The 25,120-nt window shown below is 42.0% G+C and overlaps 1 protein-coding gene and 1 long non-coding RNA gene across 15 annotated transcripts in view; one reads left to right on the forward strand and one right to left on the reverse strand.

The window, feature by feature from the left end:
- MACF1 (microtubule actin crosslinking factor 1) overlaps nucleotides 1-25,120 on the reverse strand; it is a 209,448-nt gene that overhangs the window by 152,218 nt on the left and 32,110 nt on the right. For 12 of the 13 annotated variants that reach the window (XM_072136538.1, XM_072136545.1, XM_072136544.1 and 9 more), the window contains exon 2: nucleotides 18,905-19,132. In XM_072136538.1, the coding sequence (XP_071992639.1) occupies nucleotides 18,905-19,106 (202 nt within the window). In that variant the 5' untranslated portion in view covers nucleotides 19,107-19,132. Of the gene's footprint in view, nucleotides 1-1,518; nucleotides 1,679-18,904; nucleotides 19,133-25,120 lie in introns of those variants that run through there. The other variant, XM_072136529.1, reaches the window with a different exon arrangement.
- Nucleotides 1-25,120, forward strand: part of LOC140118516 (uncharacterized) — a 77,612-nt gene that overhangs the window by 34,340 nt on the left and 18,152 nt on the right. The window contains exon 3 of one of the 2 annotated variants that reach the window (XR_011853206.1): nucleotides 6,118-6,392. The exons of the other annotated variant lie outside the window; for it this stretch is intronic. This is a non-coding gene — a long non-coding RNA (uncharacterized lncRNA). Of the gene's footprint in view, nucleotides 1-6,117; nucleotides 6,393-25,120 lie in introns of those variants that run through there. 2 annotated transcript variants of the gene reach the window in all.

Below are 25,120 nucleotides of genomic sequence, written 5' to 3' on the forward strand. Positions count from 1 at the left end.
TACCTGTGCTGTATGCTACCACACACTGACACCAGGGCTCCTCAGAGCTGCGCATATCTTACCGGTAGTATAAGAATTACGTCTGGTGACAGATGTTTCCTAAATTAACGCTCATCCAATATAATATTGACACTTTGGCTACAGGAGAGGAAAGGTATTTTAATATGTGGACAAAAGGGGAAGGAGGGAGTGCTTCACATTTCTGTACTGTGTATTCATGTCCATATAAATGGTTATACAAGAATAAACACCAGGGAGACATTGTGTAACCCTACAGAAGGTATCATATCTATAACGTTACACTACCTCACAGGAACAACACACCAGTCCCCCTGAGTGGGATCATACGCCATAACTGAACTCCCTAACCCACCTACTATGTTTCTAGTGAAAACGGCAGCCATTTGTTTTATATACGAGGTAATATTTAACCAGCTGTAAATGTTGGATATAGAAAAGAAGACAAAAACACAGTTGGTCAAAAGCTTTTATACAGGACAAGGAAATCCAAGGTGACAGGAGAAAACTGAGTGTTAACTGATGAAGTGCTGGTTACCTGTGCTAGAAGAATAGCACAATGCAGTTTCGTTATGTCTGTAGATAGGACACCTAATATACTAAACTCCTCTTCAACTTTCATTTGAGCCATATAGGAGGGATAGCTGCAATGTCAGTACCTAAAAATGGCTGCTAGCACATAGACAATGAAGTGTTTCTTCTGAGCTTATATACTCTCATATCACGTCACCCACCTTATGATTAAGACGCTACTGGCAATGAGCCACTCTATTGTTAGGAAACATCACAGAGGCCCTGTATCCTCACACTGAGAAACCACTAGAGCAAAACCAATGTCCTAGAAATGATGACCTTGTACCCCCTGGTATTAACCCTGTCCTGCCCGACAACCTGCATTACTGACACACCCCTTATTCTTTAGGTTGCTACACCCATGCTGTAACTTATGTCTTCTACCACAGCATTATCCTTTCCTATATCAATGTTACACCCATTGCTGAACACTTGGCTGTTACACCCAGACTCTTTCACATAGGGTCACACGTAAACATAAAGCCTCATAGCATGACATGAATAAAGTGGACATTCTTTATTCACCTGTTTCATGGCATTAACAAGATGCAGACATGTCCCAGCACTATACAACTCCCCATGTAGCAGAGGTGAATTTGTCACTTTATGCAGTGTTACATGTGGGTTTACACCGGATTGCTATGGAGATTCAAAGAGTTAAATGACACCTCAGCTCTGCTACATTTCTGGAGGCAGTGTCACGTTCCCAGGGCCTCCATTCCCGTGCTACTAGCAGCCTGCTCGGGGACTGTACGTGTGTCGTCCGTATTATGTCACATCCCCAGCCTTCGCAGAGCTGTCACTGCTGTGTCCGGCATCTGTGAGGCCAATGCCCAGTGCTGTGCCATATGTACCAGGCTGGCAGCAGCAGTGCACATAGCCCGACCCTCCCCTGATCATGTGCATGACAGCCCTCATCGCCGGTACCTTTATATCTCTCCAGCACTCCTTCATATGCCCGAACAAACTCGTTCTCCTGGTTACGATCCACCGGGAGTTGTCCCGGGATATACCCGGACATGGCGAACTTCTCTCCCCGCCGGTCTGTCCGGTGCCTGTGGATCCGACTTCCGGCTCCTGTCTCCGCCCAGGCAGCGTCGAGGAAAGGGACACCCAGGCGAGTGATAGGGTACTGCGCCTGGGAGTGTGGAGCCTGGGCGGACGCACAGCGGCCATTCAAGGGACTGCGGTGAGCCCGTGATAGAGGAGAGAGGGGACATCTAGCGGCGGCGCAGCGCTTCGCTCGCAGCACAATTTCAGCACTGGAGTTTTCAGAGAAATAGGAGACCTTCCCATGTTCCCATTATCATATATTCTGGATAAAAGAGTTTTATCCAGGGATACATTTCTGCTGCGGCTGGCATCACATGGCATCCAGTCAGAGTTGGACACAAGAAATGTAAATGTGGAGAGTCATTTATCTTCTGAAAGCCCACATCCATCTACAAGTGGTGTGCAAAATAATATCCAGAGGAGGGAGCCCGCTGTGTCCACCGGATTATCAGCACTCCAACTTCCACATGTGGACAGCTGTGACTCCCAAGGGTAGGCCTGTGCCTGCTGGTCCAATTTTCTTTTGGACTACTCTCCACCACTTACCAGAGACAAAAAATGAAAAAGACACATATATTAATAGTGTCTGTGTCACCGCACCACAAAAGCCAAGCCCCTTTTCAGAGCAGAGTTGGTGGAGGTGAATAAAATCACATTTATTCTGGCACTGATCACTAATAAATGGGTTGAAACTGAGAAAATTCGGTGGGAGAGCCACATAAAAGATGGAAATCCCATAGTAATTGTCCCCCTTTGTGCCTGTCAGCAAAACAGGACCAATAGTAAGACTAAAAGCAGAGGACCATGGTCAGTCCCCAATCCCCAATAAATCCCTTCTTCCCAAAACAGCGGCTCTGTATACCAATCATGATTACAGTATTGGCACTGCTGTTCCTCATGGTAGCAGAGACTCCTTGCTCATATATTCATGGATTCATGGACCAACCATGGTCACAAGCTTCTAGCCTAAGCATCAGTTCTAACTAATACAAAACTATTCGCCTAATCGCCCATCATCAAATTCACTATTAATAATGAAAGTATAACGGAAGGAAACCTTTTGTACACTGAAGTCTATGAAGAATGGGAGATGAACGGAAGGTTCACCTTCTGTTTTTAGTTTCCGTAATACTGTTCTTACACAGAGAGTGTAACATGCAAGCATGAACTGACCGTTAGCCTGGATTGTGTGACAGCGCCCTAGATTTAATAAAGCGGCTCATCATGGTTGAAATCTGGTGCACTTTTATCCACATTGCTTAATGGGGTTGTCCACCTTAGGCAAATAATTGATATTGCTTGTGTAATGAGAAGTTACACAATTTTCCAATATACTTTCTGTATCAATTCCGTGAGGAATTGATACCGAACGTATATTGGCAAATTGTAGATCTTTTTAATAAGTAACAATATCAATTATTTGCTGAAAATGGACAACCCCTTTAAATATTGTAATATTATAGCATGTACAACTATTGGTAAATTACAGACACTTGTCAACAAAAATCCAGTGTTTTTATTTCACAATTATATTTAAAAAAAAAAAACCCTAATCCAAATCTCATCAAAGCTACAGATCCACACAGTGGTGAACATTCATTCCTGGTGCCCTGACAAGACAAGCACCAGGATTATAGATGCAAAACCTACATACCTATTTCATTCAAATTTAGGAGTCATGCTAATCCGTAATCCCAGATTATGATCTGTACAGCAGAAGTGTGCAATTATTAGGGCCAGTTATGTTAGTCCCTCCAAAATATGGAAAATGTGTACGTGTATAGCAATAGTGAACTGTTTTGGATTGCAATAGTGAAATGTGTATTCGAATCAAATTATTTCTGTCACACTAGGTTAATATTCCGCAGTTCTGTACATAGACTGGATCCCGTCCCTCTTCCTATACACATGCCAGGGCCAGAATTACATCTAGCAGTTACAGTAGTTACTGCTCACCAGATCTCTTGTGATAGGATGTCTGTTACAAAATAAATATTGTTCCAAGATATGCTACTATGAATTAGGATTAAGCGTAAACAATGATTTAACCTCTCTTGGGATCAGTGATTAATCTTCAGTCGCATTATAGTCTTTGAGTGAGATTAATCTACGAAAGCTCATGCTGGGGGGTCAACTGCTACACAAGAGACAGAAGGAGATCATGCTACATCGCTTTAGTAAATCTCTTTTATTTGCACATTTAAGGTGGTGGTTTCTGTGTTAGTTTGCTATATTTTGCCACCTTATCTAGATGTACAATACTAAAAGGCTTACCCAAGTTGAAATTTTTGATATATTCTACCCTTCAACAGACTTGTCTAAAAAGATACATTCTAAAACTAATATTTAAATGTGAATAATGTATCAGTTCAACATCAAGGCTAAAGTTGTGTCTTTTGTGGGGTTGAGTCATGTATCACTTGTAGATCCCCTTTCATTGTATATGTAGTGTACTGTCCTTGCGGCAGATTTTGTGATCCAAATAATTAGGCAATTGTTCTAACCCCCTCATCTAGCACTGAATAAAGAAGTTTTGAACAGCTGGTAACTAGGAGAGCTTATGCCCCATAGCCGATTTCTGCATAGTCCCCCCCCCCCCCTCTTAAAAAAAATATATACATATTTGTACACACATATACACTGGTATATACACTAATACATACAGTATATACAAACTCAGACTATATATACACACATACAGTATTATACAGTATATGTATCCCAAGCATTATATACTATGCCATTGTCTGTGGAGGGTCAATTAAAAAGAAGGAATATAATAGTCTGGCCAAAATCACCAGAAGGCCACAAGGCATTGTAGACAATAGCCTGAGCCCAATCGACAGTATTTGGCAGGTTAGGAGTCGTAGCAAGCTTATCTCCATTGCAGAAAACACATTAAATCCATTGCACCAAGTACTTCTCCAACAACGGAGAACAAGAAGTGACCGGTACAGGCAGATCAGCTGCCGAACAACAGGGTTTCAAATCTCCTTTATACCAAGAGCCATCGATTTCTACAATAAATGGACTCAAGGAACAGCCAAACCAACTTAACGCCCACTTGCCCCTCCAAAGAAAGCACCCCTTCCCCCCAAGCCATATTGTACCACTATTTCATGTGTTATCATCTTTGTTTCTGTCTATGATTTTTCTTTTGTGTACTCTAAATGCTGGAGCCATGTACACCACAATTTCCTAAGGGATCAATAAAGCTTTATTGTATTGTATTGTACACATCAAATTTGCACATATACTGTATAGTACATACACATAGTATACATACATCATATACCAGTGATGGCAAACCTTTTAGAGACCGAGTGCCGAAACTTCAACCAAAAGCCACATATTTTTCACAAAGTGCCAAATGCCAATGTAAAGTAACTAAAGTAACTCACTGGTTTCAAACGAAAGAAGGAGAAATTTGGATTATTATTGTAGTTTCCCTCTAAGGTCCCCTTAACAGGGTGAATCATGGGTCCGAAGAAGGCTCTACAATCATAATCCAGCTCTGTCCACTCCGCCTTGCTTCTTGATTCCTGAATGGTGAACTTTGTGTGGGAAATGGCCTGGGTGCCCACAGAGAGGGCTCCTAGTGCCACCTCTGGCACCCGTGCCATAGGTTCGCCATCACTGTCATATACTAATACATACAGCATACTCTCACCATATATACACATACCATATACTCACATGCTGCATATACATACAACACATACACACATACACACCATAAACACTCATACAGCTTATACACACACATACAGCAGACACACCCATGCAGCATATGTATATATAATATATACGTATACCGTATTTGTATATAGTGTGATAAGGCACACGGTATCATGGTTGAAGGCAAATACGTGTCACCAAGGTGCCTGGCCTCAGTGAAGTAAGCTGCTAATCTTTATCAGGAACCTTAGGGCGCGTTCAAACGTTGCGTTTCCGTTGCGTTTAAAACGCATATACAACAGCTGATGAGAGGTAATTTGCCTACAGTAATTACATTACCATTTAGGTATGTTAACGCATGCGTTAACGCATTGTTAACGGAAATGTTAACAATGATGTAATTAGGCAAATCACCTCTCCTCAGCTGTTGTATATGCGTTTTAAACGCAGGTCAAAATGCGACGTGTGAACGCGCCCTCAGGTTTCTTACCCTTATTTAAAAGTAGCACAGCTGCTTGATGCAGCTGATCCGGGCCGGCTTTTATTGGAGTAGTCTGAGAGCTAGGTGGGATGACTACTCCCATGTATCCAGACCAGGTATAGCCTTGCATTTATTAGTCTGGAGGTTTAGCAGAGCTGGGAGTGTGTCGCTAAAAAACTTTTTTTTGTCTATATACACATATATATGCATGCATTTATGCTTTATTTATGTGCAAATATTTTTTTTTTTCTTTTTTCAGTGGCCTGGTGCAGGCAGGTGGCTATGTGCAAATATTTTTTTTTTGCTTTTTTCAGTGGCCTGGTGCAGGCAGGTGGCTGTGCCGTTCAGCTGGAATCCGGGAAGATGAGCCGAGGAGAGGGCAGAAGTTTGTCTAAGCGGCTACAACTACTACGGCGGTTGTTACACCTCTGTTCCAGCATATAGGGGGGTGTGGGGAATAAAAATAATAGACAGCTCATACTCACCTTCTCTGGTGGACCCATTCAGCCACGGCACGACCCCTGATCACCAGCCGCTGTCAGTGTAAACATGGTTTTAATTATTTTTTTTTTCACATGAGGCCGCGGTCATACGTACCGCTAGACGTCCGTTCATAACGTGCCGCTAGCGCACAGGGGGAGGTCCTCGGCCCTAACACACATACGTTTCCAGAGAAACTCATGCGTTCGGCTTAACAATCGCATGCGTTTCCCTGGAAACGCATGTGTGTTCGGGCCAAGGACCTCCCCCTGTGTGGTAGCGTCGCGTTATGACGGACGCTTAGTGGTACGTGTGACCGCGGCCTGAATATCAAGGTAACTAATTCCCCATTGTAGACCAGGGAGGTCACACCTCTTGGACCCAAAGCCACAGAAAAACAGAAGTTCCAGTCTAAATAGAGTGATGGTTCACTGCTGCTACATTCAACTCAATGGGTAATGCACAGTTATCTATAGCAGCTGCACAAGGATGTGGGGAGCAGGGAGTAAGTGACTCTTGTTTTTGCAACAATTCATTATGGGTGGAAGAGCACCAGTATATGGGCCCAAAAACGGCCCAAAAACGCCATGTGTGTCTTCACCCATAGGGAGGTGAATGTTAAGACACAGGTGCCATTGATATGCAAAGCGGTCTGTCGGCCCGCTCTGTACAGTGTGGAGGACCCAGTGTGATGACGTGTCTTTGTCGTGTCTTTGTCTCCCTGCAAACAAGAAGAGCCGGGAGAAGAGAGATTGCATCTGCATGGGAACAGGCACGTAAGTGGTAAGTATACTTTTTTTTTTTTTGATTGCAACATGCAGATTATGAATTATGTGGGGCTGCATAAAAATAGGCATGTGGAGGCCTGCATATGCGATCGGCCCGAGCCCCGCCCACTGTGCGCTAGCGTCGCGTTATGAACGCGACGATAGCGGAACGTGTGAACGCGCCCTCAGAGATACAGATTCCCTGTAAAAGGTAGATTAATTATAAAGAACTGGTGCATAAAGCTACACATCCATTGTAAAAAAAAAATTCTAAATTAAACACTTTTCTTCTTTATTCTAAAAATCCATATTCAAATAAAAGAGAAATATACATTGTGAGAGATTCATTATGGCCAGAAAACTGGCGGAGAAGGAGCATGAATCTCAGATTTTGTTCTTTTTTGATCTGCATGATGGGTCAAAGAGCAGGCAGAGATCGTAGAGGGGCGAAGGGAGCATGTGGTAGGAGGCAGGGGTGTGAACGCCCGGCCCACATTTACCACGCTCTACTGGAAAACTGTCAGAGACTATAAGAAAAAACTCAGCCAGTTCCAATCTGGTCTACAGATCAGAAATGAGTATGCACCCATATTCACTAAAAGACTGGAGCCTCTTAGTGAATTTGATCGCACGACCACCAGCAGGAGGAATTTGTAAATCAGCGGGGAATTGACTTGTAAATCATATAGGGGCACATGTACCTTTGTTTTGGCTTGGCTATGAAAATATAGTGAATGAAGCGACTGTCAAAATCATTGTTTATTATTTGTAATAAAATATAATTGTTTATTACTGGTTATCACGTTTATCATAAGTAATCTGAAGAACTAATAGAAATACTTCACATTTAATAAACACTGCCAGTAAAAGTGATCATATCAAATGATTTTTAAATATTATTTCTTTATCAATTGTGAAAGCAGAGATCTAGCGAAAGTATATTGGTTGTATAGCTTTCCTTACACAAACCATATCAATTATTTGCTGAAAGTAGACAAAACCTTTAAAACAAAGTATAGATTGAAGGAGTGATGGCCTCTTCTTCTTTTGCCATAATAAAACCCATCTTTCCATTCCCTTGTTTTTTTTAATCTCATTTATTTTTTACATAGACCCACTACATTTGTTGCAGGTAGAAAATAAAACTGATTTCTTTCAAAATCTGACTCATGTATAATGTTCACAGCTCATGTTCACCTAGAGAGATAATCAACAAGGAATGAGTCAATTTGTGATTCATCTCTGCTCCACTTCCTTACAGCTAGGTGCTACCATTCAGAACTAATACTATGCTGCTCATACATGCACATGAAATATGTCTTGGTCACAGGGGTGTACCAAGCCTGTCTGCTGCCTGAGGCGAGCCATAGAGAGACGCCCCCCCCCCCCTCCCATATATGTATTATATCAGGGAATGTCAGGACCAGATCCATCATATTGGTTTGGTGTAAAAATAAAGAAATGCAAAATGCATACAGCGTGCCACCATATAGTATAAGATAGATAAAGCATATCGTACCGCCATGCAGTATAAAATGCATACAGCGTACCACCATGTAGTATAAAATAGATACAGTGTACCACCATGTAGTATAAAATGCATACAGTGTACTGCCATGTAGTATAAAATGCATACAGCATATCGCCATGTAGTATAAAATGCATACAGTGTGCCGTCATGTAGTATAAAATGCATACAGTGTACCGCCATGTAGTATAAAATGCATACAGTGTACTGCCATGTAGTATAAAATGCATACAGTGTACTGCCATGTAGTATAAAATGCATACAGCATACCGCCATGTAGTATAAAATGCATACAGCATACTGCCATGTAGTATAAGATAGATACAGCGTACCGTCATGTAGTATAAAATGCATACAGCGTGACGCCATGTAGCATAAACTGCATACAGCGTACCACCATGTAGTATAAAATGCATACAGCGTACCGCCATGTAGTATAAAATGCATACAGAGTACCGCCATGTAGTATAAAATGCATACAGCATGCCGCCATGTAGAATAAAATGCATACAGTGTACCCCCATGTAGAATAAAATGCATACAGGGTAGCACCATGTAGAATAAAATGCATTAAGCCTGCCGCCATGTAGAATAAGATACAGCATACCGTTATGTAGTATAAAATGCATACGTGGCCCCCCCATCTAGTATAAAATGCATACAGCGTACCGCCATGTAGTACAAAATAGAAGTCCTGATAAATATTACAAATACAGCATATACATGCAGCATATATACACATATACAAACTGTAGATACAGCATATACACACACTGCACATACATATAGCAAATATACACACATAAACATATATACAGTATATATATATATATATATACACACACACACACACATTCATATATACACACACACACGCATATACATATATCCACACACACATATACACACACGCATATACATATATACACACACACGCATATACACACACAAGCATATACACATACAAATATATACACACACATATACATATATACACACATATATACACACACACACATACATATATACTCACACATACATATATACACACACACATACATATATACACACACATACATACATACATACATACATCTATATATGCAAAGATAAAATACCATTAACTTTCTTTTATGGTCCTGGGGTCTTGGTAAGTTTGCTGCCTTGTCCATCGGTGGAGGTTTCAAGCCGGGAGCGAGGGTTGGGGGGGGAGAGTCGGGAGCGGGGGAAGGCGAGGTCGGAGCCGGGAGCCAGCAGCCCAGCAGCGAGGAAGGGGGGGGGGTTTGAGAGCCGGGACCGCGGGAGGGGGTCGAAGCCGGGAGCTTAGTTTGGGGGGAATGGAGCCGGGACCGCGGGAGCAGGGTCAGAGCTGGGAGCTTGGGCTGGGGGAGTGCAGCCAGGACCGCGCGAGCGGGGTCAGACCGGGAGCTTTCATTGGGGGGAGTGCAGCCAGGACCGCGGGAGCGGAGTCGGAAGCTTAGGTTGGGTGGAGTGGAGCTACGAGAGCGAGAGCAGGTGGGGGGAGCGGCGGAGTGTGAGGGGCGGGAGCGGAGGTATGCACGGGTGGGAGTGTCGGCCAACGGCCGAAAGCGTGGAGATGGACTTAACACTGGAGTGCCGGAGGCAGCGGGGAGCATGGTCCTGGACGGAGGGCCTGCTGTCCTGACCAGCGGCAGCGGGGGTCAGGCACATGGTGCAGGCTGGCGGGGAGTGGGAGCACGGTGCCGCCCCCTCTTCGAGCAGGAAGCGCGCCGCCTGAGGCGAGATGCTTAACTCGCCTCATGGCAGGTGCGCCCCTGCTTGGTCATCATACGCCCATTTCAGTCTCAATGCATCAAATTATGGAAGTTAAAGGAAACCTGTCTCCAGTCTTCACCCCAATAAATTACCAGCATCCTCAGGTACTGTTTGAAATATCCTTTCTAGAACTGCCTCTTTTTTGTGAAATCTCAACATTCACCTATATAAAGTACTGTGATGAATAGGGGTTTAGGGAGGGAGGCCTTATACTACTCAAAATCCTCACTTCCCCTCAGTCTCAGGTAACACTAGCTAGCTCCATTAGGCTGATTAAACTAACATGGCAGGTGTCCGGCCTTCAAAAGATCTCTGTAGCTGCATCGTCTCTAGAGGCTTCAGCTGATTTTCCCTCCATTTTCAAACAGAAGACAAAGAGACATAAAACTCATAAGACCAATACGTTGATTAGTGGCCCAGTGGCCCAATCCCCGAGGCTTTGCATCCTTAATTAAGAACATTAATCACCAATCCTTCCTCACTGGAAGCCCTACCACTAGGAAACATGTCTTGAGCCCCATGTTTCTCCCTCATGTAGGACCACTTTCAGGAGAGTGGTGGACTTGAATGGGCATTGCTGCCATATTAATGTTTTTGCAGTAAAGGATAACAGGTAAGGATTATTGGGGGTTATTTAGAATTGATTTTGCTTGGCATTTTTGGTGTAAGAAAGTTTCAAAAAAAGTTGCAATTATTTTTTTTGCCACTTTTCAATGCTATTTCCGCCAATTCAATATCCTGGCGTATACACCGTGCAATGCTGTGCAAAGCCAAATTCATGACTTGCGACTTGTAAAAAAAATTTTGCATAAAAAAGTTGCATAGTCACTCCATTCCCCTGCTGGCGTAATACTGCAGGCAGAATCAATCTTCTGACATGCTCTTTAATGATATGCATTCTCTAACAAAAATGTGCTAAGAATACTGTTTGATATATGTTACAGCAAATCAAACAGTTATAGAAGGTAAGAACTGTGTTTGTTTTAGTTTGGCCGATGTTATCAAGGTGTCCTCATTTATCTTTTGCACGTCACTTCTCATGGAATGTATCCCCTTATACCAGTCATTGGTACAGCTCTACTTATCGGTTACCCATCAGAAGCCCACACACACATTTGTGGAAGGAACAAGAGCAAAGGACCATATAAAAAGCCCAGGTACAATATACAATACTACTATTTCTCTATTCCTTGTTTGATCTTTATAGGTTTTGTACCGTATATACTCGACTGTAAGCTGAGTTTTTCAGAACAATTTTTTCGGCTTATACTCTGGTATATTAAAAAAAATAATAAATTCCGATGGCCCGGGCAACTCCTCTTCTATGTTCATGTGCACGGCAGGTCTGTGACAGCTCCGTGGGCAGCGCCTCTTCTTTTTCATGGCGGCTGCAGGTCCGAGACAACTCTGTGCGCACAGCCCAGCCAGCAGACTCTGTGATGTTTATCTTTACTTCTCAGTATATTTTACTTCTAAATAGGAACAGGAGTAAGTAGGCCAAGTGATAGTACTTCCATCTGATAATTAGATATCATTATCATTACAGGAAAAATGTAAATTATGTAAACATAGTATGTACCTAATATTTCTGTTTTGACCCTAGCATTACTGTGATAGCAGTAACAGATGATATTATCTGCAAATTATATTCAAAGCCATCCAATACAAGTTATAAGCCACAGGCACCTTTATATAATAAGGCCAAAAACTAGGAAAATGCAATGTAGTAAAGAAGCATATAGAGAGCCACACCTGTGTGTAAATCACTGTGTTCAGTCTATTATATAGGTGTATCCAGGATTTGTGTAATGACTTATAGAAGAAAACATATTAGTAAAGAGGGACTTAATAGTAAGTGCAAAGGATCAAAGAGATAAAAAGGTACTCCTATACCTATCCCCTAACAACTTTACAAAGAGATGGGAGACATAGAGACAGAAGTTAAGAAGTGGTAACATGTTGAATCTTGCTGTTTGTTCCCTAAGGCCTCTTGCACACTAGCGTTGCGTTTCACGTCAGGGTGCAATGCGTGAAAAACTGACGTTTTTGGCTGCGCTTTTGTTCCATTTTTCCTTGGAGTAATTAGCGTTTTTGCGTTTTTCACGCGCGTTTTGTTAGCGTTTTTTTTGCGTTTTCGGCGCATTTTTCACGCGCGAGTCAATGGGAGAATCGAGCATTTTTCAAAGGGACCATGGATTGGGATTAAAATGGGTTATTTAATTAAAAAATAATGTCTTCTGATAAGTTGCAAACATCTGCGATCTATTCTTCACTGTTCCGCGCGTATATTATCTCCCGACAAGTTAGCAGATGTGAAGAACAGTGAAGAATAGAATAAAACCAGTGAACACAGTGAAAACAGTGACCACAGGATCATTTAAGATAAAAACACAGTGCAGAACACAGTGCAGAATAGATTACAGATGTTCGGCACATCTGCTTACTTGTCGGGAGATACGCGCGGAACGGCGCGAACAAAATAGCATGTGAAGAACAATATATATGTGTGAAGAACACATTGCAGATGTATTTAAACATCTGCAATTTGTTCTTCACACACATATATATTGTTCTTCACATGATATTTTGTTCGCGCCGTTCCGCGCGTATCTCCCGACAAGTAAGCAGATGTGCCGAACATCTGTAATCTATTCTGCACTGTGTTCTGCACTGTGTTTTTATCTTAAATGATCCTGTGGTCACTGTTTTCACTGTGTTCACTGGTTTTATTCTATTCTTCACTGTTCTTCATTGTGTTTTTTTAATTAAATGATCGTTCGCGAGCAGGGGAAATAATGTTATTCTGGTCACCTAGCAACCCTTACGTACAAAACGCATTGCACTCGCATTGCACTTGCAATGATTGCGAGTGCAATGCGTTCTTGATGCATCTCCATAGACTTGAATGGGGCGTGAAAATTGCGCGTGACTCGCAAAAATAGAGCATGCTGCGATTTTGACTCGCGTGCAAACGAACGCAAGCACGCGCGTTGAAAACCACGCAAATGGAGAAAGACCCATTGAATACAATGGGACAGAGTGCAATGCGAGTTCTGAGCGTCAAATGCACGCGCAGAACTCGCGCGTGAAAAACGCCAGTGGAGAAGGGGCCTAAGTATAAAGGCAAATCTTTTGGAACAATCTGAGTTTTCTGGGTGTATATCTACTACATAATACATGCATCCCCCATGCTTAGACGCAATCCCTAACCTAATGATTCATCCTGTTCAGGGTTTTGCTAACACAACAGACTGAGTTATCAAGTCTGGTTAACAAGTTACGCAGTGCTACATCTGTAACTTTACAAAATATCATAGTACCTTAGCAGATACGGTTGGAAAAATATGCAAGACCATCAAGTCCAACCTATAAAATTAAACAAATGTGTTTTTTTCCATATCATGTGATATTTTTGTTTTCAAGCAAGGCATCCATGCCCCTCTTGAACAGGTACAATCCGCCTTAACAAGCTCTTGCAGCAGAGAGTTCCATAGTCACACTGCTCCTACAGTAAAGAATCCCTGTCTATGGCAGAACTGCCTCTTATCTTAGTGTAGAAGATGCCAATTGTCCTGGTCAGTAGTTATAAAAAGATCTTCTGGAAATTCAGGTATTTGTACATTACAATGATGTCTCCCCTGATAATGATTTGTATAAGGGCAAAAATAGGAAGCCTGCACATCGAATAAGACATATCTCATATAAAATATATCAAAATTTATTCAATATACAAACAATTCTTTAACAACATAAACATTTATGTATATCACAAAGAAACCCCTTGGTTTTTCCCTCTATATTGATAAACAAGGATAGAAAAACAATCTGGGATTGCACGGCTCGGACAGGTATTTAGCAGAGGATTGTGGTTCATGCGATCGAACTTTGGTGCAGCTGCGTCAGCTTTCATGTGACAGAAATCGGGGGGGGGGGCATGCTGTTGGATGATCCGACTGATTCGGACTGAGCGCGAGATTTAACTTTCAAATTGCGTCGTAATCCAATGAACTTACATACACCAGGAAGAAGAAGGGGAACTCCTGCAGGCCTGAGCTGGGAAGCAACATATACACGATATCAGGCGATCTTAGTGAAACGCGGCACACATGCATTATCGTCGGACAATGCACTTTCGGTGAACAACTCCGAACGGTTAAGTAAATGTGCCCCAATACATTTAATAACAGACAATTCATGAGAATAATACAACCATGATATCAAACCAAATCATATAGGTATATATTGGTCATATAAAGGTAATATGAACTCGTGTCACATAATGCCACAAGTCGATGATAAAAAAAAAAATATATATATATATTAGGAATTTTTTGTTTATTCAATAAAATGTTATATATCTTGCTCAATAGCACATCTTTTTTCATTTTTTTTACATTGCATAAGGGCAATACTATATCCTTAGCATGTGAAACCATGTCTCTCCCATAATTTTATTTTCCTTATCAGCAACTGGCTGCCTCTGGTCACTAAAGTTAAGTTTTTCATCCACCAACACAGTTGTCTTTTCTGCCACAGTTTCACCAAGTAATTGACTGTTTAGAACTTTGGAATAATTGCACTTTTTGTTTCATAAGTGCATTACATTTATCTATGTTAAACTTAACTGGCCATTCTTCTGCCTAATCCTCCAGCTTCCACAAATCCCTGATATTATACCATCTAATATTGTATCATCTACTTTACAGAGCTTAGTATCAAAGTAATATTGAAGATGCAAATATTGAAACTCTCTATGATATCATTAATAAAAAATATAAAAAAGAAAGGGGCCCAATACTGAGCCCTCTGGCACTCCAGTGGTAACTTCAACTGAGAATGTGCCATTAATGATGATCCTCTGTTTTCTCAGCCAATTTCTAGCCCAAATACATAGATTTTCCTCTAGTCCCAGCAGTCTCATTTATGTACCAACCTTTTATGTGGCACTCTATCAAATGCCTTGAAAAAGTCCAGATACACAACATCCACAGCCTCCCTCAGGTCTAGTCTAGAACTTATCTCCTCACAAAAGCGAATCAGATTAGTCTGACAGGACCAATCCCCCATAAACCCATGCTGATGCTGTGTTATAAGGTTATGGAGATACTCCAGAATAGCATCTCTAACAAACACCTCAAATATTTACCAGAAAAACGAAATTAAACGCAGAGGTCTGTAGTTTCTGGGATCACTTTTTGTTCCCTTTTTGAATATTGGCACCACGTTTGCTATGCCCAAAGTCCTAAAGGTCAGAACCTGTCCTTAAAGGGGTATTCTCGTCTGGGCACTTACATTCAGTTTCACTAAACTTCCATATGTAAACATTTCTTTAATTGGATGTTATTAAAAAAAATGTTCCTGTGTGAAGATAATTTCTCATAAATGTAGTCAGGTTGTCCCTTAGAAACGAGATGGCTTCCCCGGATACGACCACGTCATACTCTGGCAGCGGTGGCCAGACTTGCGCTATAAAGTCCTGCCTGACCACCAGGATTCAGTGATCATTACCACAGGACGGCTGTGGGACCTGCAGTAACTCCTGGACAGTTCATATACAAAACCTTTTAGTTTATTTGCGCAATCTCTCAGGCAGAGGTGGCCGTATCCGAGGAAGCCATGTCGTTTCTAAGGGAAAAAATTACTACATTTATGAGAAATTATCTTCACACAGGAACATTTTTTTTTAATAACATCTAATTGAAGAAATGTTTATATATGGCATATTTATCAAACTGAATGTGAGTGCCCAGACGAGAATACCCCTTTAAGGAATCGTCCAATATTAAAAATATGGTCTGTCACAGCATATAATTCACGAAGTACTCAAGTAGGTTAAAAATTCCCACTCAACCCATAATCATATGCAGGCAGTCCCCAACTTACGGCGATCCAAGTTGAGGACAATTCGTAGATACGAACGGGGCCACGAATCCTGCCACCCACTGATCAGTGGTTTCGGGAGCCGGCGCCAGAAGCTTGATGTAATAGTACTACTGAAAATGTGGGAACACACCTCCCGCCATGCAGTACTATTACGTCAAATGTCGGGAAAGGGTTAAGCAGGAGGGTGCGGGTAACTAAGCGAACTCACCAGCTATTGCATCCTTAGCTACCAGCAACCCATGGTTTGTTTTACATCCAGCCATTATAGCATCAGGGCGGGGATAACAAAAAGACTCTCAATACCAGCAGCTATGTTACTTCATGCGGACAGAAGAAGTACAATCCGCTGGTATCGGAGGTGCGGGGATGGATGTTCACACAGTACACTAAGGCAGGTTACTAAGGACACATCTGCTAGTGAGTTCTTGTGAGATCTCAAAATCACATGTACATTGTATACAAAGTATATAAGTATATAAATGCATGTATATGTGTAAGAGAGTATAAATGTGTGAGTATACAAATATGTATATTTTCTGAGCGGGTAGGGGACCCCTTCATAAGTCTGCTATTGGGCCCTTCTTCTCCTAGTTATGTCCCAGGAGAGTGCATATACTTGTTAGTTCTGTCTCCCTGTGGCTCCTTCTCTCTCTACCTTTTCAGTAATAAGGTAGATACCCCTCTTTAAAATTACACCATGACTGTGTTTTTAGGTGCCACAGATCAATAGATATAACTGTCATAACATCTTTACACATGCCAAATCCACTCTGGTACATACAATAAGATTCAGAAAAGAGACATGAGACTACTATAAGACGAAATGCAAACGAGCTGACAATGGTCATGGCTATACCCTTGTGGAGGATATGATATATTATAAAGAATGATGACCTTTGTGAGCAGAGCAGCATTTAAACAAAGGTAATAGTGTGGCTGCAGAGAGCAAAGGATCTAGTACAAGTATGCAGCTTGGAGCCGTCTTGTGAATTTCCTCACTCCTCGTCTCCTTCCTCACTTCAATGTAAGGAGGACATTGACATGATGGTTTGCGCAGTGATCTGGGCATACTTGCTGAGAAGGGAATACTGAATTGGCCAACTAAGAACAAAGACCAAAAGAGGAGGCTGGGAATCTCCTCCCCCTCCTAAGGAATCGGAGAGGGGAGCTCAGTGACCATAGCAACTAGAAGAATGGCTGCTCAGGCTTTAGTGTTGCCATGGAAACAGATCATACTAAATGAGTCTCCCATCAGCATCTACTTACATATCCCACTGCTTTCCTTTTAATATCTATACAGCAGCTTCACGTATAGCACCAGCACTTCTTGCCACACAAGCTTTTACATTAACCTGCTCCCAGTTCAACTAAGTGTACCTTTCAAAGGAGGGTGGGGTGCCCAATTACACAAGGTTACAGGAATGTGAAGAACATATTTTATGTGAAAGTTGGTTTATTACAATAATATGACAGTGCCTCATGTTGGGTATTAAGTGAAATGTCTATGTTTATGCATTCATGCCCCCACAGGTAAGTCATGAATGGCGTAGCCATAAACAAGACATTCTGCATAACATCACCCGCCAATACTTTGTGTAATCCTTTTGTTTTTTATAGTCTGATGTGATGCTTTGGCAAGAAGACAAATAAAATTTCAATAACTTATTTCACTGCCAAGTTCGCTGACAATGACAATTGTACACACCCTTTCCATTAAGTGGGAGGATTTGTGCTTCACCCAAAGGAGTAATGTGTGTTATTCTATAGTGACTGTCCGATTGTTAACAACATATGAGACCCAAAGAACATATTATAGGGAACCTGTCGCACTGAACAGCTATCCTAATCTGCCAGCGTTATAATATAAAGCAGGTTTCAATATAACATGTATCCTAAGTCCAGAGTCTGGCAAGTAATCTGCACCATCTATCTTTGTATGCACACATTCAAGACGGGTCAGCCCAAAATTAACAGCAATGCAGACAAACATGGTTGTGAATCCTAGATCTTAGATTTATGGACCGACAATGCTGAGGATGGAACTCCGTGCACCATAGTGATATATGATGCAATGAGCCCCTGCTTCCCGATGGAGTAGCAGTGGTAAATTGTAATCATCATTACAGTTCGGCAACCCATCCATGGATATGATTGAGCCCTTACAAATATCATGAATCTTTTTACACAATATTGATTTTCTGTAAATTACAATTGAACTTAAATCCACAAGGGGATGTTTAATTGTTTAAATTAATGTCTCCGTGGAAATAGTGTTAGGGCACATTTACTAAGAACAGTGCAAACCCTATATTTAAAGTGACATCTGTGAGGATTCAGGTCAAAATATATGTCATGTTGCTCTTTCTTTCCACAAGCTGATAAATGTGTTCAGTGACCTTAGTCATGGTGTTGTTTAGTCCTTAAGAGATGGATATTTGGGTTAGAGGCATTATCGATATTGATCACCAATCTAGTCTGACACCCCCATTAATAAGCTGCCTGTAGGTCCCCGAATAAATAGACGCTAGTGGGCCACTAGGATATGTCCTCAGTATCAATAATCTTGAAAAACCCCTTTAAGCATTAATAATCCAACAGTATGGAAGACCAGCATACCTTTCATACACTCTGTAATCATTTCCTTACCTGCCACTCTGACTACAGCTCTCTCTGCAGGATCTAAAACTGAGTCCTTGCTTTGCCTTTTCTTCTGTTCATGACGTGGCAAATTCCATGGAAGAGTGTCACCTGGAGGACAAGGGGACAAACTTCCAGATCTCTCGCTCCGACATGACCTCTCACTTCTATATGACCTCTCACTGAGGGTTTCTTCATCTGAAGATGACATGGCTACTGGGACAAATGGATATTACTCTGTAAAATAAATAAAACTTTATATAAAACTTCATTCCTTAAACATTAGAGAAAAACAATGCATTAGAAAGAACAATGTTCTTGTGTAGGAAATGTGGTAATTGAAAAGCGAGAATGATGAGTATAGATGGGTTAAATGAAAAGCTCTTGGAACCCAAAGCAAACATGGACTATTTATCTAGCATAGACCAGCTGTTATAGCAACAAATAGCTACTTCCGGTTGAAATGGTGACAGGAGGGTGAAATGGTGGCATTTAAATGGTTAACACCTGCGATTGGTGCCAGCACCAACCGCGGGTGTAACAGGTGGGTATTTGCTGCAGTAGGAAGCAAACACCCACTCTGTATGGTGAGGACTCTGCATATGAGCCCTCTCAATACCTGCTTCCAGACTCTGTGCAGTAATAGCATGTCACGTGTCAGGAAGGGTTTTAATTAAACATATTACAAACTTAACTATTATCAATTCAATATCCAACAATTAAATTAAAAAAAATTTCAAGATAAAATTACAGATTAAAGATCTTGTCAGCAGATTCATGATGCTAACAGCGGGCAGTATGAAATGTATGCTTCATTATAAGAATTAATCATGATGCAAAGAAAAAATATGTAAAAAATTCTGGGAATGGGGAGAAGCATCTGATGTACAAGTCCCCTATGGCAGTGATGGCGAACCTATGGCACGGGTGCCACAGGTGGCACTCAGAGCCCTCTCTGTGTGTACACAGGCCATCACCACAGGGGCCACGGAGGAAGCGCAAAGAGGCTGCATCATGAGCATAAGGTAACGAGTGGGGCATATGGGACATCACCAAAGAGGACAAAAGGTATCTTCATGGATTCCCAGAGAGCCAAGGACTTGCCACGCTCAGTGCTATCTTAAGGGGGTTGGCAAGAAGTTGTAAAACTTTGCTGCTTTCTTCCAAACACAGCTCCACACCTGACCATGGTTTGTGTAGGTATTGCAACTCTGCTGGATAGAGATGAATAGAGCGGAGTCCCAATAACGGTACAAACCATAGTCAGGTGTGGCACTGTTTTTGGAAGAAATCAGTCAAGTTATTCAACCTCTGGACAACCCCTTTAAAGCAAAAGCACTGTCTGAGACTACTGGAGGAATTGGAAGGGGTGGGCAGATCTGCATTATCATTGTCGCTTCAGCTCCAGAGATAACAATTCTTACTGTTCAGGGGAACCTGAATTTGTCCTCATTCTTTCTACTGTTTTGATGTGCTCAGGATACTGACATCAGACTTTCTCTGATAGAAAGCTATGACAGAGAAGGGAGCAATAATTTTACTGCTTTAATTGCCATGTTGGCACGATAAGTGGGTTTTGGATGTAGTTTGGGCACTCGGTCTATAAAAGGTTCGCCATCACTGCCCTATGGTTTCTCCCTGTTTATCTTGGCTTGTATGATAGGTCTTTCCCTATATACAAAGAAAAAGACTTGGGCAGGGCAGCCAGAGATCAATATACAAATAATGTCATGCAAGACGAGCAGAAGAAAACATAGCATTTTTAAACTTGTAAACTGGGAGATAATGGTCAACCTATGACCATAAAGTGCATCGTTTTTCATAACATTTTATGCTTCCGTGTTTTTTTAATTCTTATATTTGTATTTTGTGTCTTTGCCACCAATACAGACTGTATGTGTGGAGGTGTTATGAAAGATACACAATGTACATATATAATCATGTGGGAAGACTATCATGCATAAAGAAGCATTGTAGTAGTGTACCTGACTGTATACCATAATAGTGTGTGCTTATTAGCTGCCATACCATTATGAAACATTTACTTATGCTTATGCTAAGACTTGTGCCTACGCCTACATACAAAGCTTTGATAAATATGTCATCAAGCCTCTGAATGACATTATATGCAATATACGGACATGGTTTAAACTGCGGCCCATCAGAAGTAAACCACTACAATTCTGGTTACTGGCTAGTACTTTGATCAGATCTGGTAATGCAGATAATGGAGGAGATTCATTATGGCTTCACCAGTTTTCTGGTAGAGAAAAAAACTTGAATATCCCCGCCCCAGTGTTGGGGACGGAGAGAGGGCAGGGACTGGCCAAGGCATGAACACAAGGTTCTCCCACATTAACTGTAGTCTCTGCTGGAAAACCATCAGTAGCCTTTTAGTGAATATAGGCGCAGGGCCGCCGGGGAATTTTAATGAGTTCCACCTACTAACTATAGATCTCATTCATGTGGCCATACTTAAGTTGAATTAAAATGAACCTTTATTTAAATGCTGCTTCATGACAGAGGATGCTGTCTTCTGGTGACAATGTTATATATCTTGAGGAAATCCAACCATGCTCCTCACATAACGGCAGATTTACTAATAAAGTAACCTTTGAAATTACTTAGGGCACCAGGAATGCGCCTGGTTCGGGTAATCGGGGAGTAGCAGCATGCTTTGCTGGGTTTTGAGTTAAAAAAAACTTGCATCTAGTTCCAGAAACTACACACTGTGGGGGGGAGGGGGATTTATCAATGATTGATGTTACCCTAGCCTGTAGCTCGTGCCAGCCTCTAAGTATATCCAGCGAAGGAGAGGGCATCCGGATTCATTAACTGCATAAAGAATTGTGCTATTAGCTGTGTCAAAAACTGGCGCTAGCTATAGCTGATGCACCGATGTGGGGTTTCCCTGACCCATAACAGCCCACTATGCAGCCTGGCACTGCACTCATCTTGCCCCTCCCCACCTACTCAACATGCAGTTGCTGTAATTGGGTGAAAAGTTGCAATTCCCGACTTTGAGTCAGTACAAGACAGTACAAGTCTTGACAAATTTCTCTGTGTCTCTGAACACACCAACAGTATAAAAAAAAAAAAATGAAGTCATATATATAGATGCGGTAAACACATGTGGGGTGCAAATGACAGCAGATTACTTATTCTTTGGGGTCCTTCTTGTTTATTTATTTCATAGAAATGTATTTTACCATATTACAACAGATACATTTATTCTGACAATTAAAGGGCTTTTCCAGGAATATAATAGAAAAATCTCTAGGGACAAATATTACAGTGCACTTCACCTACTCCCGGTTCCAGTGTTGCAGCGGATGTCAGTTCTTGAGCAATCCCAGCTGGGCTGTGTCAAACCTGCTATGCCTCAGCAAACAATGCTGGAATGTGCATAAGAAACCCTGATGGTCCACACAAATCTGTCATCCAACAGGCCACAAACCTGAGAGCTACGGTATTTCTCCCTATATCTCCATACATATGCACGTTCTACTCACCTATGCGTGCATTTAGAAGCTTATGTCCCCAGGAAGGACAAGGATTGGAGGATAGTACATGTTGAAAACAAAAATGCCCAAACTTACTTTCTGCTTAAACATCTGCTGTTAGAAAGCAGTTGAGAATCTTCCATAGACATTAGATGGGGAGCAGGACCTACTAAAATATACTGTACATCTAATGTGTACTGTCATCTTAACGCATAAACGTCCCCATAAACGGCAATGGCGGCCCGGCGGTACGGTGGTACACATGTGTGGCACCAGTCTGCACTGCACACGGGGAAAAGATAGAGCATTGTTAAGGTAAACCTGCTGATAGATCAAATCCTGTCATTTCTACTTGTTCTATTTTCCTAAAATCATTGTAATAGAGACTTCATTATAAGATGGCGCCGGCATTGTGATCATAATGAAAACAATTAAGGCTAAAGAATGTCAACAAGACTTCAGTCCTGCCGTCAATAAGCAACAGTAGGGAAGTTCTCCAATCAAGAGACTACACGAGCTGGGAATTCTCCGCCCCTTCTGCTTCTTCCATAATTTCTATATAGTTTTGTGAAACCAAATAAAGTTCTAGCAGTGCAGATTTGCCATGGCCATGATCGCATGAGTGAGATTTAAATCAGCAAATGTGTCTGAATTAATTTCTTATGATGTGCACGCATGCTTATTGATTAGAAACACGCAGCCAACGCACACTAAAAGAGGATGTCTTGAATCCTACCCTAACATTGGAGGCACTGCTGAGATTTCGCGATCAGGATGACCAGGACGCCCCCTCTTTCCAGCACCGTTTGCAGCCTCGGGGTTACCACTTCCCGACTGGGTCTGATCAGCCCACGATCACGGTAAGTTTCAGATAACATATGTTAACCTGTGACTTGCCTGTGACTCGGGGAGTGGTGATACCTGTGGCTGTAGACAGCTGGGATTGGAGGGTAAATATGTATAGCCACCTGGTGTCCTGCATCGGGGTCTGAATTGTTATATAGCACTGTATGAGAAGTGCCTTGGCTGCTGAGTGTATGCGCTTTGCTGAGCCAGAACAGAAAGGGAGGGGGAGGACGTTCGAAGTTCATATAGAGAGGAGTATAGCGAAGCCGCAGTGAAGATCAGACATATGGGCCGTTAGAATTAGGAGAAAAAGGACGGATGTCTGCACACAGACATAGGCCGCCAGAATAAGGAGAAAAAGGACGGATGTTTGCCCGCCAAACATAGGCCGCCAGAATAGGAGAACGGGTAAAGAACGGGTGTCTAGGGATTTTGACAGGAATTAGGAGAAAAAGGGAGATCGTTAAGCGGGGACCTTCTGATAAACTTCTAACCGACACGCAGTGAGCTAAGTCTCTATAACTGGTGATCGGGGAGCTTGAAGGTCAGACCTTCTGATAAACCTCTGTAACTGACACGCAGTGAGCCAAGTCTCTATAACTGGTGATCGGGGAGCTTGAAGGTCAGCCCTTAAGCCGTGAGCAGCTGCACGGTAAGGGTCTCGGACAAATTATGCTGCGGTTTCGGAATAGAAAGGACGTCCTCCCAGAGGGAACCACTGGTGTGCTAGCGATAGTTCAGTGCAGGGAAGGGAAAGATGCACAGACAGAAGATTGGCTTGATGTAAGTAGAGAGAAGGTTGTTGAGTCAAGTAGGATGAATTAAGTAGGACTGTTGGAAAAGTGCAATTTGATTTAATGGAACAGGTTTGCGGTGAAATAAAAAGTAATAATGAAGGTTTGAGAGTTTTGGGATGTGTTAGAGGATCTGATGATTGTACAACTTGTAAACATGTAAACAGACTCTGAGAACCTCTAACTTTGACTGACGGACCATCACAGAGTGACAGGGATCCTTCAGAGTGCCGTTTAAGAAAGAGACAGGTGATATTTGAGAAAAAGAGATTCAATTATATTTTCCTTGGAGTGAAAAATGGCCCCTGTAATCCAGACTCCACCCCTGTATCTGGTGGTTAGAGAAGATGACACGCCCTACCATCCTTCAGTGGGGGCCATCTTAAGACAGTTTATTTTTCTGTGGCGGCCATTTTAAGTTATATTCCCTTCAAGTCCCTGAAAGTTGATTGCTGTTGGCAGCCATAAAAGCTGTTGTGGGGCTTTGTAGGATAACAGCTGACCATGCTTGGGGCGTCCTGCAAGACGTTTGAAAAAATGCCGGCTGGTGATTTTTGTTCACCTTTTCGGACGTCTGCTAGGGGTCTTGGAGTGAGGGATGTTGTTTGTTTGAGTATTATTAGAGAAAAATTGCTATAAAAAGTGTTAAAATGTCTCCGGTACCTGCTTTCTGGCATTTAAGGGGTTAACAAAAGGGTGGGGGCTGTTGGAGCTGCGTTTTGTTTTGTGAAGAACTGACATGTGCTGTGTCTGTCTTATCTACGAGAGAGACGATAGTGACCTTGATGTTCACGGAAAACTGAATTTCTCCATATTGAGTTGCTTGGAATCTGTGTTCTGTTATCTCGTGGTTTACAGGCTAGTGAGAACATTTACATTTGGGAGGGGTAGATCGCTGCGTTTAGACTTCTCCCTGACAATCTAAAAAAGACTTGAAGGAATTTATTTGATTGTGCAACAAGAATACAGTATGATGTGATGTCCTCCTGTGTACCCCATGAACAGACTAAGCAAGAACAAGCCCCCCAACTGTATTACAGAGCCTATGACTGACTTTTGTTCCTTTTTGATTAAAAACCATC

This window comes from Engystomops pustulosus, chromosome 2 (assembly GCF_040894005.1).
Source record: "Engystomops pustulosus chromosome 2, aEngPut4.maternal, whole genome shotgun sequence".
Lineage (NCBI taxonomy): Eukaryota > Metazoa > Chordata > Amphibia > Anura > Leptodactylidae > Engystomops > Engystomops pustulosus.